Source organism: Bufo bufo, chromosome 7, assembly GCF_905171765.1.
Source record: "Bufo bufo chromosome 7, aBufBuf1.1, whole genome shotgun sequence".
NCBI classification, from domain to species: Eukaryota; Metazoa; Chordata; class Amphibia; order Anura; family Bufonidae; genus Bufo; species Bufo bufo.
The window spans coordinates 93,508,826-93,528,782 of NC_053395.1; the positions used below are offsets into that span (position 1 = coordinate 93,508,826).

Here is a 19,957-nt window from a genome sequence, read left to right on the forward strand (position 1 = left end):
CGCACATTTTAGGAGGAATGTTGGTCCACTCCTCTTTGCAGATCATCTCTAAATCCCTAAGGTTTCGAGGCTGTCTCTGTGCAACTCTGAGCTTGAGCTCCCTCCATAGGTTTTCGATTGGATTAAGGTCCGGAGACTGACTAGGCCACTCCATGACCTTAATGTGCTTCTTCTTGAGCCACTCCTTTGTTGCCTTTGCTGTATGTTTTGGGTCATTGTCGTGCTGGAACACCCATCCACGACCCATTTTCAGTTTCCTGGCAGAGGGAAGGAGGTTGTCGCTCAGGATTTCACGATACATGGCTCCGTCCATTTTCCCGTTTATGCGAATAAGTTGTCCTGTGCCCTTAGCAGAAAAACACCCCCAAAGCAAAATGTTTCCACCCCCATGCTTGACGGTGGGGACGGTGTTTTGGGGGTCATAGGCAGCATTTTTCTTCCTCCAAACACAGCGAGTTGAGTTAATGCCAAAGAGCTCTATTTTGGTCTCATCAGACCACAGCACCTTCTCCCAGTCACTCTCTGAATCATTCAGGTGTTCATTGGCAAACTTCAGACGGGCCTGCACATGTGCCTTCCTGAGCAGGGGGACCTTGCGAGCCCTGCAGGATTTTAATCCATTGCGGTGTAATGTGTTTCCAATGGTTTTCTTGGTGACTGTGGTCCCTGCTAATTTGAGGTCATTAACTAACTCCTCCCGTGTAGTTCTAGGATGCTTTTTCACCTTTCTCAGAACCATTGACACCCCACGAGGTGAGATCTTGCGTGGAGCCCCAGAGCGAGGTCGATTGATGGTCATTTTGTGCTCCTTCCATTTTCGAACAATCGCACCAACAGTTGTCACCTTCTCTCCCAGCTTCTTGCTAATGGTTTTGTAGCCCATTCCAGCCTTGTGCAGGTCTACAATTTTGTCTCTGACATCCTTGGACAGCTCTTTGGTCTTTCCCATGTTGGAGAGTTTGGAGTCTGCTTGATTGATTGATTCTGTGGACAGGTGTCTTTTATACAGGTGACTAGTTAAGACAGGTGTCCTTAATGAGGGTAACTAATTGAGTAGAAGTGTCTAACCACTCTGTGGGAGCCAGAACTCTTAATGGTTGGTAGGGGTTCAAATACTTATTTCACTCAATGAAATGCAAATCAGTTGCTATCTTTTATTTAAAGTTATTTTTTCGATTTTTCTTTTGATGTGCTATCTGCCACTGTTACAATAAACCTACCATTGAAATGATACTGTTCTGAGACTTTTCATTTCTTTGTCATTGGACAAACTTACAAAATCAGTGAGGGGTCAAATAATTATTTCCCCCACTGTAACTGGCAAATGCTGTTTACTAGTGAATGGAGTCATATTGAAGTAACCTGCAAATACAGATGAGACTTGAATAAGGCCACTATGACCGAAACATTGTCATTGTACTTCATCTGTTAAACAACATATTATTCTAAATAACAAATTATTTCATATACTGCTGGGATAGCGGAGAATTATGTGTAAACACTTGATAAAGCAATAATTTACAAACTCAAAATTGCATGTGCACTCAATCTATTTAGAATATTATCATTATCACCACATGCAGAATTACAATGACAAGTATCACCAGTATATAGACAACACAGGATCCACCAGTCACAATAGGTGATATCACAGCTTAGGCTACTTTCACACCTGCGTTCAGGTGTCCGCTCGTGAGCTCCGTTTGAAGGGGCTCACAAGCGGCACCGAACGCAGCCGTCCAGCTCTAATGCATTCTCAGTGGAGGCGGATCCACTGAGAATGCATCCGCCTGCCAGCGTTCAGCCTCCGCTCCGCTCAGTGAGCGGACACCTGAACGCTGCTTGCAGCGTTCGGGTGTCCGCCTGGCCGTGCGGAGGCGAGCGGATCCGTCCAGACTTATAATGGAAGTCAATGGGGACGGATCCGCTTGAAGATGACACTATATGGCTCAATCTTCAAGCGGATCCGTCCCCCATTGACTTTCAATGTAAAGTCTGAACGGATCCGTTCAGGCTACTTTCACACTTAGAAATTTTTCTAAGTTATAATGCAGACGTATCCGTTCTGAACGGATGCAAACGTCTGCATTATAGGAGCGGATCCGTCTGATGAAACATCAGACGGATCCGCTCTGAACGCTAGTGTGAAAGTAGCCTTATCTACTCACCCCTGGCCTCTGCACAGGGCATGGAGCATGCCTACAAAACTCTCCCATACAAGTCAATGGGGGTCCCCTCTGGTCCATTGTGTCTATGGCCCATGCAGCTGTTCGCAAAAGATAGGAAAATATATTTTACAACTAGTGTGAAAATTGCAGGATTATATAAAAAAATAAATTTAAATACAGATATTAACATAAAAAATGAATTAAACAATAGGTCATTTTCTGATGAGCCATTCCCTTTAAGAGATTTTTGAATAATTTTTTTTTTCATGTCCTTCTCTGTCATAAACAGAAAAATTGCACCCAAAAACACCACTAGCAAAAAAAATCTGACATCTGGAGCTGACATTTTTCCTGCAAAAAAACATCAACAAAGCATGTGGAAAAGAAAAACGCAAAGTCAGGAAAAATGCTATAAAAAACCTATGTGTAAATCCAGTCATTGTGAAAGATCTACTTTCATATGGCCACATACTGTACAAAATCCCCAGTAATCAGGCAAAGAAAATATATATTTTTTTACAAATCCATCAGATGTAATTTTGTGGATTGATGTAAATAATTTTGGCTCCATCACTTGTCATTTGTTTGCTTATAGGAGCTGCTTTCAGTGCTGGCCTGACAGGTGGAATTAGCACCTCAGTAGCTGTATTCTGCCATGAGCTTCCTCATGAATTAGGTAAACTGAAATTCTTTCTTATGCATACCTATATACACTGTGCCCTGCAAGTGCAAGTATTAATTATTTCTGGAGAATAAAAGTGACCTCTAAGTATATAATTAATGATTTCTGATCATTTACAGGAGACTTTGCAGTGCTTCTAAAATCTGGTATGACTGTAAAACAAGCAGTTGTGTACAATCTCCTGTCTGCAATGATGGCTTATGTGGGCATGTTGATAGGTTCAGCAGTCGGGCAATACATCAATAATATCACTTTGTGGATTTTTGCCATTACAGCTGGCATGTTTCTATACGTAGCACTTGTTGATATGGTAAGGGACAATAATTATGGTACATTTACATCTATATATTTATATATGTACTGTATAAGCTTGCATGTCACCATCTTTTGTATTCCTGTGTGTCACATTCTCATGTGCAATCACCCTAATCAAAATTGATTACCACATTATGCAAGCACTCACTAGCACACAGTAGGCTAGGGGAGTGGTGAATACAGCGATCCTTGGACTGGCTGTACTCACCGTTCTCTGGTCTTTTGTTGCTGCTGCGCTCTGTGCTGTGACCTGATGTCACACAACGTAAGTGCACACTGTGACCTGATGTTGTGTATTGTAAGGTCACAGGACAGTGCATGGCACCGGCGGAAGAAGACTAGGGAGCGGTCAGTGCAGGAACAGTGCACTATATCTGTGAGTAGCAGTGCCGTCTGGAGCAGAAGAGGACAAGAGGTAAGTTCATTTATTTAATTTATGTCTCATCTGGGGCCCTGATTAGGAGTGAAGGTCTGATGGGGTCTGATCTCAGTTCTGGTGGGGGTCTGATCTGAGCTCTGATTGGGGTCTGATGGGGGTCTGATTTGGGGGTCTAATGGGATCTGATCTGAGGTCTGATGAGCAATGGGGGTCTGATCTGAGGTCAAATGTGGGTCTGATCTGAGGTCTGATGAGGAATGGGGGTCTGATCTGAGGTCTGACGAGGAATGGGTGTCTGATGGGGATCTGATCTGAGGTCTGATGAAGATTGGGGGTCTGATGGGAGTCTGATCTTAGGTCTGATCTGAGGTCTGATGAAGAATGGGGGTCTGATCTGAGGTGTGATGAGGAATGGGGGTCTGATCTGAGGTCTGATAAAGAAATGAGGACTGGTGAAGACTCGGGGTCTGATCTAAGGTCTGATAAAAAATATATTTTTGTCTTATTTTCCTCTACGAAAACCTAGCTGTGTCTTTTGGTGCAGGAAATACGATAACTACTGGGGTTAATCTCGCTATCATATCCTGAGTGATCATACTAGAATTAGAGATCTAATCAATCAGCTAGTGGTTTGTTCAACTGAATTTGTCAAAAATGATTGGTAAGCTCCCAGACTTCGAAATGTACAGATATTGTAGGACCATCCTGACGTTAAGCCATTTTGTCCCCAAATGTGTTAATGTGCTGAATATAATGAATTGTCATTTTTATTAATAACTACCTCGAGTTAAATACACAGTTATGATGCAGGTTTTAGAAGATGAAGTCATTTCATAATATAAAATTAGAAGACTATACCTCTCTAGTCTTTTGATATGGTAGCATGGATTTCCTTGGTTGGTGCCTTTAAGCTAAAAAAGAGGAGGCAGTACACTACACCTCATATGAAGGGCACATTCATAGCAGCACTATTATTTTAGTTTTTCTGCTGCATTATAGGAGCAGAACAACAAAAATAACAGAAGTGCCATATTGGACACATAACTGACAGGGAAGGAACCAAACAGATCTCATTGACGATAATGTGGTCCGTTCGGTTTCTGTGCAACGCAGAGGTGACATGCCTTAACACTGTATATCCGGAGGCTACATTATAAGTATGGCAATCCCATAAAGGCATTTAAAAAAAAATTAAATAATGTAAAACATTTTTTATATGTATTCCTGAACAATACCAAAAATAATAACATTTCTCCTGCATAAAACAAGACCTCAGACAGCGATGTTGGTGAGAAAAAACAAATTATGGCTGCTGAAGTGTAAAGAGGCGAAAATGAAAAAATGCTGCTAGTCATTAAGGCCATTTCTGGCATACTCATTAATAGGGTTGTCTCACTTCAGCAAATAGCATTTATTATGTAGAGGAAGTTAATACAAGCCACTTATTAATGTATTGTCTTTATCCATATTGCTTCCTTTGCTGGCTGGATACATTTTTCCATCACATTATACATTGCTCATTTCCATGGTTAAAACCACCCTGCAATCCATCAGTGCTGGTCGTGCTTGCACACTATAGGAAAAAGCACTAGCCTATGTGCACCCCCATTTTTCCTATAGTGTGCAATCACAACCACCACTGATGGATTGAAGGGTGGTCGTAACCATGGAAACCGGCAGCGTATAATACAATGCAAAAATTAATCAAGCCAGCAAAGGAAGCAATATGGACAATCACAATACATCAGGAAGTGCCTTTCTCTACATGACCAATGGCACTTGCTGAAGTGAGACAACCCCTTTAAAGGGTTAAAGTATATGACCACCTTCAGGGACCATTCTTTATGAATTAATTGTAATCATTTTGGGCTAAAATTATGTTTTCAATCGGTCTTTATTAAAAATGTTAAGCAGTTTTTGTGTTACAGCAGTGTTGCTCAACTCCAGTCCTCAGGGCCCTCCTGCCGATCACGATGTGGTAAGCCCTGATGAATTGACACAAATTATATCCCCTGCTCAATACTGTGAGGAATATGGATTAATATTTACTGTCAGCCATGTCCTCACACCCACCATTTGCTGAAAGATGGTAGAGGAAATCAAGCTCCACAGGGGGGCCCTGCTTCAAAGCCTAAGCCAGTTAGTAGAAAACTCCTAGCAGGCCACCTTTTGTTACATTTCACACCTCCAGTCAGACAGCACGGATCCTGCAGGAAAACACCCCAGAAGGAGGTATCAGCCCTGCCAGGATCAATACTACCTCCCAGACATGTTGGCACCTACATTTCATAAGGAATGACGGCCATCGCAGGCGCAAACTGGATACATATTTGTGTCCCGGTGGCCATGAGGAACGTGCCCATGTTCTTGGTTTGATTGTGGGATGCCAGGGAAGGGAGATATACATATCTCCCCACAGAAACAAACTAACGGTACCATATTTGGACTCTACTTGTAGCCAGAACCCAGGCGGATCCGTTGGTCCCAGAACCATCTCCCTGTGACCTTCTGGCCTGGAGCTATGAATCCTAAAGGGCTTTGTGGGTCATTTGCAGCCAGTCCAGCAGAGGGAAGATGGACCCCTCCCAAAGGCTGGGGTGGGAGGGGCCAGCTACAGGTTAAAAGCCTTGTGCCAGCAAGCGGGCGGGTCTTTTCTCTGAAGAAGGGTCACATCGTGTAATGTGTTTAGGGGGACCCAGGAACTAGCTGAGATCACTACCCTTTATGTGACTACAGCAAAGAACACCTCACAATCCAAAGGAACTTTCATCTTACCTGGTTACTGACTTTTGCTTTGCTTAACCCTGTTGTACCCATATAACCTGTATTTGTAACCTCAGACCACTGTATATATTCTCTGTGTATATTGTGTTATATCTAGTGTGCCCTTAAGGCGATTAAATATATAATTTAATCTTGTGCTATCTTGTATCTCGATCACGAATCCCCACGTCCGTGTTTCGGCCTAGTTATAAGCTACCCTGGGTTGGTTTCTCACCCTATATAATCCCGTTAGCGTACCAGGCTTATATCAAACAAGAAGCTGGTGGCAGATACCCGGGCTGAGACAGCGCTGTTTTCACTGCGGCAGTGGAAAGGCTCTCTCAGCTTGTTGTCTCTCTGTGCCCGCGTGGACAGGGGGTGTATGTGTAAACTGTACCAAGCTGACCTTACCTGCACTCTGGAGGGCAAAACATCACGTTTTTGGTAACCCGTGACCATATCGCGGCTCGTGAGCACGACGTAGGCGGCGTCAAGCGGGCATGAGGTGTGGTATTTGTCACAAATACTAAGGAAATACTGAGAATATGACCGGCAGATGGGCCCTGAGGATTGGAGATTGGAGGAACACTGTGCTACAGGGCTAAATTCCAGTCTATTTGCACGTGACTTTCTTTTTTACAGAGTCCCATCACATGTCAGGTTGCACTGTGGCACTTATCGCTGAATTCTTATCAAACTGTTAACAAGAGCAAAAAGTGTCTGCAAAAATACTGAAATTTAACCCTGTAGCACAAAAACTGTTGAAAATGTTTAATAAAGACCAGTTCAAGAAATTATTTTTAGCCCAAAATGAGTTAATTAGCAAAGTTATCTATGAAGTTATTATACATTATTCATTTAAACGTTTCTTATCTGTTTAATTCTTAGCTTCCAGAAATGCTGCATGGTCAAGATGAAAATGAAGAATATGGATACTGTCCAGTAGGACAATTCCTCCTGCAGAATTTAGGACTTCTGCTTGGTTTTGCTCTTATGCTTGTCATTGCCCTGTTTGAAGATAAAATAGTGTTTGACATCCATTTCTAATAGTACTTTCTGTGGTCCAGAAGATGTAGAACTTGTTTGTCCACTGACAAGATGGTTCAAGCAGGTAAATGAAATCCCAAAAATGTAAGGCATGTTATCCTAATACAGTCCCACAAAGGAAACCATTATACTATGTGAAACCTGAAATAGCTGTTTATTATGCTGCATGTTGATATACATTGTATATTCAAAGATAATGAGTTTTTCATAAGTTCTAGGTATTCACTGTTTGAAAATATGTTTTAAAACTTGAATGGGAGTCTGTCAGAAGATTTTTGCCTACCTAATTGCTCTGTCCTCCTTATGTGTGAAGGTATATAGCTTGACAGACAGCTAAACCTTATCCCGGCAATGAATTGACAATGAAGTATCGTCCAACTTTATCTTTATTGTAAGGATGTAAATGCGCGATAAAACTGGGGAACAGAAAAAAAATATGCGCTTACTAATGGGGTCTGACATATAGTAATGCATATACTACATTTCTGTGCATAGCAATGCACATGCAAACACAGATGCATATCTAACCAGAGCCTGTTACCTATCTGCATAACAAGCATGGTCCCTAGCTGCTAACTACACTGCTCAAAAAAATAAAGGGAACACAAAAATAACACATCCTAGATCTGAATTAATAAAATATTCTTCTGAAATACTTTGTTCTTTACATAGTTGAATGTGCTGAAAACAAAATCACACAAAAATTAAAAAATGGAAATCAAATTTTTCAACCCATGGAGGTCTGGATTTGAAGTCACACTCAAAATTAAAGTGGAAAAACACACTACAGGCTGATCCAACTTTGATGTAATGTCCTTAAAACAAGTCAAAATGAGGCTCAGTAGTGTGTGTAGCCTCCACGTGCCTGTATGACCTCCCTACAACGCCTGTGCATGCTCCTGATGAGGTGGCGGATGGTCACCTGGGGGATCTCCTCCCAGACCTGGACTAAAGCATCTGCCAACTCCTGGACAGTCTGTGGTGCAATGTGACGTTGGTGGATAGAGCGAGACATGATGTCCCAGATGTGCTCAATTGGATTCAGGTCTGGGGAACGGGCGGGCCAGTCCATAGCATCAATGCCTTCGTCTTGCAGGAACTGCTGACACACTCCAGCCACATGAGGTCTAGCATTGTCTTGCATTAGGAGGAACCCAGGGCCAACCGCACCAGCATATGGTCTCACAAGGGGTCTGAGGATCTCATCTCGGTACCTAATGGCAGTCAGGCTACCTCTGGTGAGCACATGGAGGTATGTGCGGCCCTCCAAAGAAATGCCACCCCACACCATTACTGACCCAATGCCAAACCGGTCATGCTGGAGGATGTTGTAGGCAGCAGAACGTTCTCCACGGCGTCTCAAGACTCTGTCACGTCCGTCACATGTGCTCAGTGTGAACCTGCTTTCATCTGTAAAGAGCACAGGGCGCCAGTGGCGAATTTGCCAAACTTGGTGTTCTCTGGCAAATGCCAAACGTCCTACATGGTGTTGGGCTGTAAGCAAAACCCCCACTTGTGGACGTCGGGCCCTCATATCACCCTCATGGAGTATGTTTCTGACCGTTTGAGCAGACACATGCACATTTGTGGCCTGCTGGAGGTCATTTTGCAGGGCTCTGGCAGTGCTCCTCCTGTTCCTCCTTGCACAAAGGCGGAGGTAGCAGTCCTGCTGCTGGGTTGTTGCCCTCCTACGGCCTCCTCCACGTCTCCTGATGTACTGGCCTGTCTCCTGGTAGCGCCTCCATGCTCTGGACACTACGCTGACAGACACAGCAAACCTTCTTGCCACAGCTCGCATTGATGTGCCATCCTGGATAAGCTGCACTACCTGAGCCACTTGTGTGGGTTGTAGACTCCGTCTCATGCTACCACTAGAGTGAAAGCACCACCAGCATTCAAAAGTGACCAAAACATCAGCCAGGAAGCATAGGAAATGAGAAGTGGTCTGTGGTTACCACCTGCAGAACCACTCCTTTATTGGGGGTGTCTTGCTAATTGCCTATAATTTCCACCTGTTGTCTATCCCATTTGCACAACAGCATGTGAAATTGATTGTCACTCAGTGTTGCTTCCTAAGTGGACAGTTTGATTTCACAGAAGTGTGATTGACTTGGAGTTACATTGTGTTGTTTAAGTGTTCCCTTTATTTTTTTGAGCAGTGTATAAGCTGCTATAAAGGAGAGGAAAAGGATATGCAAAATACATATGAAAACAGGCTGTAATGTGGCTATGTGACATACCAGCGATGCTACCGTGAGCTTACATGCAGAGGATTATTTTATTTACATTTGGCCACTAAGACCATCAAGGTCCCTAAGCTGACACGTGTTAATTAATTATAAAATATAGCATTTATTACTTGTCCTTTAAAATAAATCAATTAGAACTCTACTTTTAAAATTATCAGCGATGTCTGCCTGCCTAATGTTTATAGTAGCAACATAGTGTCTGATTATTGAGTACGTCCTCTGGATGGCGCTATATACGTGTGGCTATGTCTCTCATTGCTCTCGTTATTACAGCATCTTTCTGCTTACATGATGCACGCTGTTATTTCCACAGCTTGCTACTTGCTACCATAACTGCCTTCCTAGTCTGTACTCCTATCGATATATCTCCCAGACGTTATTGCAGGCCAGGCATAGGTTGGCTAAAACACTAGTATCACTCGCTGCCCCCCGACATGTTTCGCCTACCAGGCGTCTTCAGGGGTTTGGGCAGTGGGCAGTGCCTGGCCTGCAATAACGTCTGGGAGATATATCGATAGGAGTACAGACTAGGAAGGCAGTTATGGTAGCAAGTAGCAAGCTGTGGAAATAACAGCGTGCATCATGTAAGCAGAAAGATGCTGTAATAACTAGAGCAATGAGAGACATAGCCACACGTATATAGCGCCATCCAGAGGACGTACTCAATAATCAGACACTATGTTGCTACTATAAACATTAGGCAGGCAGACATCGCTGATAATTTTAATAGTAGAGTTCTAATTGATTTATTTTAAGGGCAAGTAATAAATGCTATATTTTATAATTAATTAACACGTGTCAGCTTAGGGACCTTGATGGTCTTAGTGGCCAAATGAAAATAAGATAATATAAAGTCCCAACACGTGTTAGGGAGATAAATGTAAATCCATACATGCAGAGGATGACTCAAGAGACTTCCAAGCCATGTGCTATCCTCAGGCAGATGACTGTGAATGAGGAGAATGGCTGCTATGTGCAGGGATGATGATGTCGCTAAGATATGGAAGCTGAAGTAGACCAAACTTGTAGTATGAATATCTGCAATTGTATGTAAAACAGCCACTAGATGGAGCTGTTACACACTCAACAGAGAATGATACAGAAAACATTTTAACTATGTATGAAAGTTATGCATAAATTAACAATAAACTTGCTGAATGCATGACACTAATGATTCCCAGCATTTGGTAAGGTACTTATCATATACATTTGAGGTCATTCATAACTGTTGTGGCTATTCATCACTTTTGTATTGCAAAGAAAAAGAATTGTACCCCTGTATGCAAATTAGCTGCCAAGTTCTCCGAGTCTTCCTTGCAAGCCCTGCCCAGCTCCACACCCTTTGCCTTGATTGACAGCCCCAGCCTTTTCCCAGCATGGAATATACACACAAAATCTTGCTCCTGCACTATTCGTTTCCAGCTCTGGACATAGACAGTACTTCTGTAAGGTCATTGTCTACAGCAGGAAGTATTGATTGAATATTGATTTACCTTACGGTAAAAACTTACACTGGCGCTGGTAGGTAGAAATATAACACATTAAATACAGTGGCTAGATGAATATTCCACTATAATAGAATATGAATATCAATTGACGATCCGATTAAATAATCACCGCGATGGTAATTACCTTTTCTCTAGATGTGGGCTGGAAAAACAGTCTAGGTTCTTTGAGTATTTGCACGGTTCCCGTTCCTGTGTATAGAGAAGTGTGAAGAGAGGCAAAACTTCACTGCTCACCTACCAGCATTCACACTGCTCCGGCCGGTAGCTGTGTGGTGCGAGGGAGCAGACTATAGATTCGGCGTCCAGGATTTTCCGTTTACGCTGGGCGTGAACAGTGCTTGCGCAAGATTTCTGTGTGGCATGAGATGGCATGAGAAAAGGCTGGTGCTGTCATATAAGGCACAGGGGAAGGAGTTGAACAGGACTTGTATACCAGATTAAAGTTACTGTTCTATGTAATATGATGACAGTGAAGAACAAGAAAGGTACTATATGTGTGCACATACTGTATTTCTATGTACCCTAACATTTGGTAAGTAGACATCTTTTGACAGACTCTCTTTAATATGAAGTGGAGTTGGAATGACTTTTTCCTTTTGCTTGCATTCCAAGCCCTAGAGAAGTATTAAAACTACAAATGTACTATCTTTTTAAATCAGCTAAATAATTTTCTTCAGACCTTTTTTCAAGTAAAATTAAACAGCAATCGCTCCTGTAATGTTAGGCCATATTGTGTTGGCCATTGTTGTGATTCAGTTGAATTCGGAGTGCAGGAATTGTGCATTCAGCTATTGAAATGTCAATTCACTATAGTGTATGTATAATAATCTGATTTAAATTTCATTAAAAGAGATGTAAACAAATTATATTTGGGTAATGTTATAAAGAGTGTATTTTTTCTATGTCCTAGTGGTAAAATTGTTCACTTTATGCAGCTCTTCATGCATGGTAAAGACAATTGTCTTTTTGTTGTTTTTCCAAGACTTCCCATGTGTCAATAAACTGGTGTATATTAGCAGAACACCTAACATTTTAATATCTATTGGGGCTGCAAGTCTTTCTGCTGTCTGAGGAAAAATGGATCAGATGTGTTTAATTTGACTTGCTCAATCCTATTTTTTGTGCAGATATTAGTGGTGTTTTATTTGGGGATTCTGGGGACCAAGGAGCATATTTATTAAGACTGGCGTTTTAGAAGCCGATCTTTTTTTATTTTTTATTTATTAAAGCTCAAATATTAATTAATCAATAAAATCAATTTTATAAAATCATATCAATATTTAACATCTTTTTTCCCACCAAAAATAAAACAAAAAACAATCCCTCCCCCTACCCGCCTATGATGCGTCTTCCCTTCACCACCACCCCTCCGTAAAAAGACTGAGGAGAGGTGTAGAAGGATGGAGGAAGGAGGAAGTTCTAGGGACTCCAATCTCCCCAAGTTTTAAGCCATTTTATCTCAATATTTCTTTGCTTATACAAAATATATTCATATCTCTTATTAGTATCCACCAAATTTAGCCATGTACTCCTACTGGGAGCATCTCGCGCAAACCAAGAACGTGCTATTAGGAGTCTTGCCAAGAACATTATCTTAAACAAAAGATTTTTCTTATATTGTTGACAACCCACCTTAGCAAGATCACCCAATACCCAACATTCAGCAGTAAAAGGAATCTGCGCGTTCAGTTTTCCCCTCCAAGTCTTTGTGAATAGTACCCCAATATTGTTTCAGCTCTGCACAAAACCAAAACATATGGAGATAATCCGCATCCGAGGCATCACACCTAGGGCAATTCGAATCGGTCCTAATACCACATCTCTTAAGCCAAAGGGGTGTAACATAAAGTCTATGTAAAATATTAAACTGCATCACAACGTGACAAAAATTATGTGAAACCAATTTTAAATCCTGAAGCCGGTCCTAATAAAGCCCCATAGCTAGCGGAGGATCCACTGAAGTTATGATGAGGTGCCAGCCTCTCCATAACTTCGGAGCATCCAGAGCCAGTTCTAAATGTAAGACAGCTTCTTAGCTGTCTTACATTTAGACCATTTTTTACACCTAAAACAGGCGTAAAAAATAATGAATGAGATAAGCCTGCCAGTCTGTCCCCTTCCACGCCACGCCCATAATTTCAGACCTGGCGTGAGCAGGGAGAATATGCCAAATATATTTCAGTATGATAAATGACCCCCTGAGTTTTTACAATTTGTACATGATGTTTTTTCTCATACAGTATAAGTATATAATTTTATTAAAGATTTTTTACCAACCTACAACAAGGCAGTCAACAATGTAGTTTATAGAAATGCGTAAAGTTCTGTTAAACAGCAATGTACATATGGAATAACTGATGGGGGTTATCATACCAAAAACATGGTGGGCTATGTTCACATTGCTTTGTTGTTTCTATTTATTTATTTTAAATATGTATAATCTGAACATATTCCAGAAGTTTAGACAGAAATCATACACATTTCCAAATGAAAAGCACTTACAATGTTGTAAAATACGATAAAAACTGTAGTGCAAGAATGTATACTTTAAAATGAACAATAAGTAATAATCACATCAATCGGTCAAACAAGCACCCAAATAAGTTGATGACAGGTATATGAACAGTAACCAGCACTCACCAGCTGTAAAGAAAGATACGGTAACATGCGAAATACCATCCTACAAACTGGAATAGGCGACTAAGGCTACTTTCACACTTGCGTTTTTCTTTTCCGGCATAGAGTTCCGTCACAGGGGCTCTATACCGGAAAAGAACTGGTCAGTTTTATCCCTATGCATTCTGAATGGAGAGTAATCCGTTCAGTTTGCATCAGGATGTCTTCAGTTCAGTCGTTTTGACTGATCAGGCAAAAAAGAAAACCGCAGCATGCTACGGTTTTCTCTCCGGTGAAAAAAACTGAAGACTTGCCTGAACGCCGGATCCGGCATTTTTTCCCATAGGAATGAATTAGCGCCGGATCCGGCATTCAAAATACCGGAATGCCGGATCCGTCGTTCCGGCATGCGCAGATCGGTAAAAATGTGAAAAAATGTACAAGACGCATCCGTCGGTCCGCATGACAAGCGGAGAGACGGATCCGTCCTTGCAATGCATTTGTGACTACGGAACTGCCCGCCAGATCACACTGCCGCAAGTGTGAAAGTAGCCTTACAAGTACGCTAAGCTACTGCACAGTAGCACTGAAGATTAACTTTTTCAGCCCCAATAAATTTTCTGTTAATTTTTTACTCCCTACCTTCCCAGAGCCATAATCTTTTTATTTTATTTTTTTACATACCCGTATGAGGATTTATATTTTACGGCAGTGTTCCTTAACTCCAGTTCTCAGGGCCCACCTGCCAGTCATGATTTGAAAGTATCCCACAGAATAAATACCTAATTAAATAACCTGCTCAATACTAAGGAAATTCTGAAAACAAGACCGGTAGGTGAGCCCTGAGGACTGAATTGACTGACAAGTTGTACTTTCTACTGGCACCATTTAATATTACATACAATTAGTTGGGAAGATGGAAAAACATCCAAATGGGGTGGAATTGGAAAAAATGAAATTGCATCACTATATTCTGACCCCCATAACTTTTTCATAGTTATGTCTACAGAGCTATGAAAACACTCCAAAATTGATAACATTTTGGAGTGTGTATGACTTTTATCACTTCATTTACATGCATACATTTGTTTTAGAGGTGAAGTAACAAAAAATCACCATCTAAGATGGTTTCTTCTGTTTATTACAGAATTCTCAAGTCATTCTGACACATCCAGCTATTCAGGCTAAATCTCATGAAACCCACTGACTTCACCTAGGTGTCTATTGATATTGCAGGAAAAATAGCGATTCTAAATGAGAGACTGTGTAATGGAACAGAGTCTCAAATGTAGATATTTACAGAGCCTGAGTTGAAAAGGTGTTAAAAGGGTTCTCTGAGCATTATGTCTAACTTAGACTACTTTCACACTTGCATTGTTGTTTTCCAGATCCCAACACCAGAAAAAAACATTTCCGTTTGGTCCTCACGCATTCTGAATGGAAAAAGATCCATTCTGGATGTATTAGGATATTTTCTGGCACCATTCCGTCTTGTGACTGCTGCAAGCTGCGGTTTTGTGTCCGGTCAAAAAATGGAAAAAAAAAACATCTGTTTTTTTACGTTTTGATTTCACACAACCACATCCTAACGAAACAGATGCATCCTGATGCAAAATCAAAACTGATGCTTTTAATTCCAGTATTGAGATCCTCTGCCGGATCTCAATACCGGAATTAGAAATGCAAGTGTGAAAGTAGCCTAATGTAAGGTGTGGCTGCAGTTGAACAGGAAAAGAAGATGCCACATCCAGTCAGGACCCAGGTGGAAGAGCCCACACTGTGCACCAGTCCAGCGGGGGGAGCTTATGTAAAAGAGCTTATCTTCTCATGTTAACGCCATAACTTAATTAGATGAAATGTCTGGAAAACCACTTTAAAGATAATGAAGACTTCTGGGGCAATTTTTTAGATTGCATCTTACTCATTTTAATCTTTCAATGGTTATAGAGGATTAAGAAAATTGTTATTTCAGTTTCACATTGAGCAGTCAGGTTGCGTTCTGATGACTCAAAATATATAGACCTTATCTCTGAACCCTTGACAGCTCACAAACACTCAAGCCAAATTCTTATTAGTTGAAGAATAGAAAGTGTTCATGAGCTGTCAGGAATTCAGATAGGGGCTATATATCAAGCCATCAAAGGAGCAACCTAAGGGTTCACTGTGAAACTCAAAGCAAGACACTCTTCAGACAAACTGAAACTTAACCTTGTACAACGAATACTGTATTTTAGCCCATGAGTAAAAAAAAAAGTCCTAAGAGGTGTTCATAGTTTTTAAAGAAACTGAAAGTTGAACATGTTCTATGACTTCAATCCTGATAGTTATTAAACCATTTTACTCTAATACAATGCATTCTGAAAGTCTTCAGACCCTTTCATTTTTTCTCATTTTATGTTGTGGCTTTGTAGTAAAAAAATAAAACACTTACATAGTAACATAGTTTATAAGGCTGAAAAAAGACATCTGTCCATCTATTTCAGCCTGTTATCCTGCAAATTGATCCAGAGGAAGGCAAAAAAAAAAAAACCCTGTTAGGTACAAGCTAATTTTCCCCACTTTACTCCAATCAGAAAATCTGAATAACTCCTTGGATCAACAACCCCTCTCTAGTAACTATAGCCTGTAATATTATTAAACTCCAGAAATACATTCAGGCCCCTCTTGAACTCTTTTAGTGAATTCACCATCACCACCTCCTCAGACAGAGTTCCATAGTCTCACTGCTCTTACCGTAAAGAATCCTCTTCTATGTTTGTGTACAAACCTTCTTTTCACCGGACGCAGAGGATGTCTCCTCATCGCAGTCACAGTCCTATATTTATACATAGTTATTAGATCTCCCCTTAGTCATCTTTTTTCTAAAGCGAATAACCCTAATTTTGATAATCTTTCAGGGTACTGTAGTCCACCCATTCCAGTTATTACTTTAGTTGACCTTCTCTGAACTCTCTCCAGCTCTGCTATGTCTGCCTTGTTCACAGGAGCCCAGAACTGTACACCATACTCCATGTGTGGTCTGACTAGTGATTTGTAAAGTGGCAGGACTATGTTCTCATCACGGGCATCTATGCCCCTTTTAATGCAACCTATTATCTTATTGGCCTTGGCAGCAGCTGCCTGACAATGGTTTCTACAGTGTCACGAGTTGGAGGTCCCAGGAGAGACCACCGCGTCGTCAAGCAATAAACGGAAATCAGGTACAGACACATAAGAGTTTATTGCACAAACAGAAACATGGAAAGCAGCACAGATAAAACATGAGCTCTATGTACCGTCAGCACAGTGGGAGAAAACCCCCACTGCGCCACTGTCTAGTAATACTCCAGAGGGGCGTAACTAAGCAACTCCTGGTTTTCACTAGAGCCCTAGATGGTAGGGTTAGACTTAGCCGCAAGAAGTTGCCAGGGTCCACTCTGGAGCGTGACCTAGACAGTGACAGCAGGTACCAGAAGGTACCGACGGCACATAGGCATACATAACATACAGGTAAATACAAAACAGGGCAAATAATAACACAAGCAGGAGTTCATGCAAGGGAGCAGGAGTGGCAATGAGCAGAGAAGGACTTGCTCCACCAGTAGTAAACTGCATGGCCTTGTCATGCCACTCTGCTGCAAAGGCTTGCTGAACACAGACATCAGAATAAACACAAAGTAACTAAAACATAACTGGCAGAACAGAAAGACAGGAAAAAGGACGCAAATGAACAAGTAGGGAAACTCACAGAGCACAGACAGACAGACACAGATCCCATGGGTCAGCAGCATGGGAGAGAGTACAAACCAGGAGCAAAGCAGGACAAGACAACACACACCAGGAGAGCTGACACAGAACGGAGGAAAGCTCAGCCTTAGTGTACATTCACACGACCGTTTGTAATCCGTTCCGTTTTGCGGATCCGCAAAAAACGGATCCGCATGTCCGCAAAAAACAGAAGAGTGGCTTCCGTATGTCATCCGCAAAAAACGGTCCGCAAAAAACGGATGAGTTTAAAAAAAGGAGGAGAGAATAAATTATTATAATATATTCTTAGTTGTCTTGGAAACTGCTATAGAAAAGTCACATGCTCATAAATTCAGGTGCCTTTTTATGTGGTTTTCTACTCGGATAGAGCTGTGTGTAGCTTGTGCCTTGCTGGTATTGGATTCTCACTGTTTTTTGTGCGACAACCATGGCAAATTACTTTGAACGTGAACTGCTTCTACGCTGGCTACTTTCTCGGCGCTTTGGAAGTAATTCGCAAATGCTGGAAGAAGAACCAAGGAGGAGATGGAGGCAATGGGTGCATCCTATTGTCTCACAAAGGCTCAGGAAGGGACACTTCCATACGTTATATGCAGACCTGCGGCAGGACCCTATGAAATGTCACCAGTTTTGTCGTATGTCTGTGGAATCTTTTGATCGCCTGCTTGTATCTCTTCGTCCGTACCTAACCTTTCAGGATACGAACATGAGGCGCTGCATTGGACCTGAAGAAAGACTCATTGTCACTTTGAGGTAAATATATTTTTTTGTTTAATGTGGCATCTGGCACTTGCAGGGGTCACATAACTTTAATTTATTAGGATGTTATGTAGGCCGAATGTGTAGTCTTAAAAATGCCTTTTTTTTGTAAATGGGGTTTTCACATCTCAGACAATGTGGGCATATAGCTAGGATATACCCCCATTGTCTGGTGGTTGTGGATCCCACAGCTTGGACCAACGACTATATTGTGAACATAGCACACAAAGTCACAAAGGCCGCACAGCGCATGTGCAGCCACCATCCATTATGGTCCAGACAAATATAGCCAAGCCCAGCACAGCTATTTCCATCAGCCTCATAAAAATTTAAAGGAACATGGGTCACACGCTCCAATTCAATTTTATGGGAAAGACAGGGTTAAGAGCTTGGTGGCGGAGCTTTCTCAATATAGTTGTGGTATTAAAGAGGTTTGAAGTGTAATTTATCATACTATGAGATGAGAATAGTCCTTAATACTTTATTATATAGTTTTGACATTCATTTTTTCTTTTTTTTATATCTTACAGATTTCTGGCAACTGGAAACTCCTTTGCTTCGCTGCACTTCGAGTTCCTGCTGGGAGTCTCTACTATCTCTGGGATAGTCAGCCAAACGTGTCAAATCATATGGCAACATCTCAGGGAAGCGGTGATGCCCACCCCCAAGGCGTTAGATTGGCTACGTATCGCCGAGGGTTTTCAAGATTCTGCGCAGTTTCCAAACTGCCTCGGGGCACTTGATGGCAAACACATACGTGTTAAGAAGCCTGCTCACTCAGGGTCCCGGTACTTTAATTACAAGCAGTACTTTTCTGTGGTGCTGTTAGCCTTGGCTGACAGTAATTACAGGTTTGTAATTGTCGATATCGGGGCCTATGGAAGTACATCAGACTCCCGCATCTTTTGTGCCTCCAGAATGGGTGAGCGACTTCGCGCCAATCAGTTAGCCCTACCAGAGCCCAGAACACTACCCGGAACAGCAGGTCCCCCGGTTCCATTTGTAATCGTGGCTGATGAAGGGTTTGCATTATCACCCAATATGATGCGGCCCTTCCCCAGACGAGATTTAGACAACCGAAAGCGCATATTCAACTACCGACTGACTCGTGCCCGTCGTTTTGTTGAGTGCGCCTTTGGTATACTTTCTGCTAAGTGGAGAGTATTTATGTCGTCAATGCAAATGGATCCGGAAAATGTCACCCTGGTGATCCAAGCTTGTGTCGTTTTACACAATTTCACCAGGATCCACGATGTTCCCCTGGATGCAGAACAGCTTCAAAATTTGACTAACACACCTGTCAATTTAGAACCAGTCCGACATGGAAGACCTGGAACAGCTAGACTAGCTGTTCGGGAACGCTATGCGGACTACTTTTGCAGTCCAGAAGGTTCATTGCCGTGGCAGATGGATGCCATCCGTGGTGGTCGTTGATTTGATCTGATCTCTGTGTTCAAATTTCCAAATTTTTTTTTTTTTAGTTAGTTAGTTCCCTTTTTAATTTTTTTAGCTAGTTTAGGGGCTCGCAAGACAATGTGGACCCTTGACGTGGGCTTGCGGGCTGGGGTATTTTTGGTAATATTAGCGTTAAAAATATTTATTTAAACTATTAATGGCCTATATGCACATTTTTAATTTATCGAACAATATAGACCATGTAATTTTTTTAAATGAATTTGACTAGAATGCTAAAAAAATTACAAAAATACCCTCTAATACCACAT

The 19,957-nt window shown here is 41.7% G+C and overlaps 1 protein-coding gene across 1 annotated transcript in view; it reads left to right on the top strand.

Annotated features, from left to right (window-relative positions):
* The window catches only part of SLC39A10 (solute carrier family 39 member 10), a 273,453-nt gene extending 265,953 nt beyond the window's left edge, over positions 1–7,500 (top strand). The window contains exons 8-10 of the mRNA XM_040440707.1: positions 2,764–2,844; positions 2,970–3,160; positions 7,196–7,500. Coding sequence (XP_040296641.1) covers positions 2,764–2,844; positions 2,970–3,160; positions 7,196–7,354 — 431 coding nt within the window. The 3' untranslated portion in view covers positions 7,355–7,500. The remainder of the gene's footprint in view (positions 1–2,763; positions 2,845–2,969; positions 3,161–7,195) is intronic.
* Positions 7,501–19,957: the final 12,457 nt, after the last annotated feature.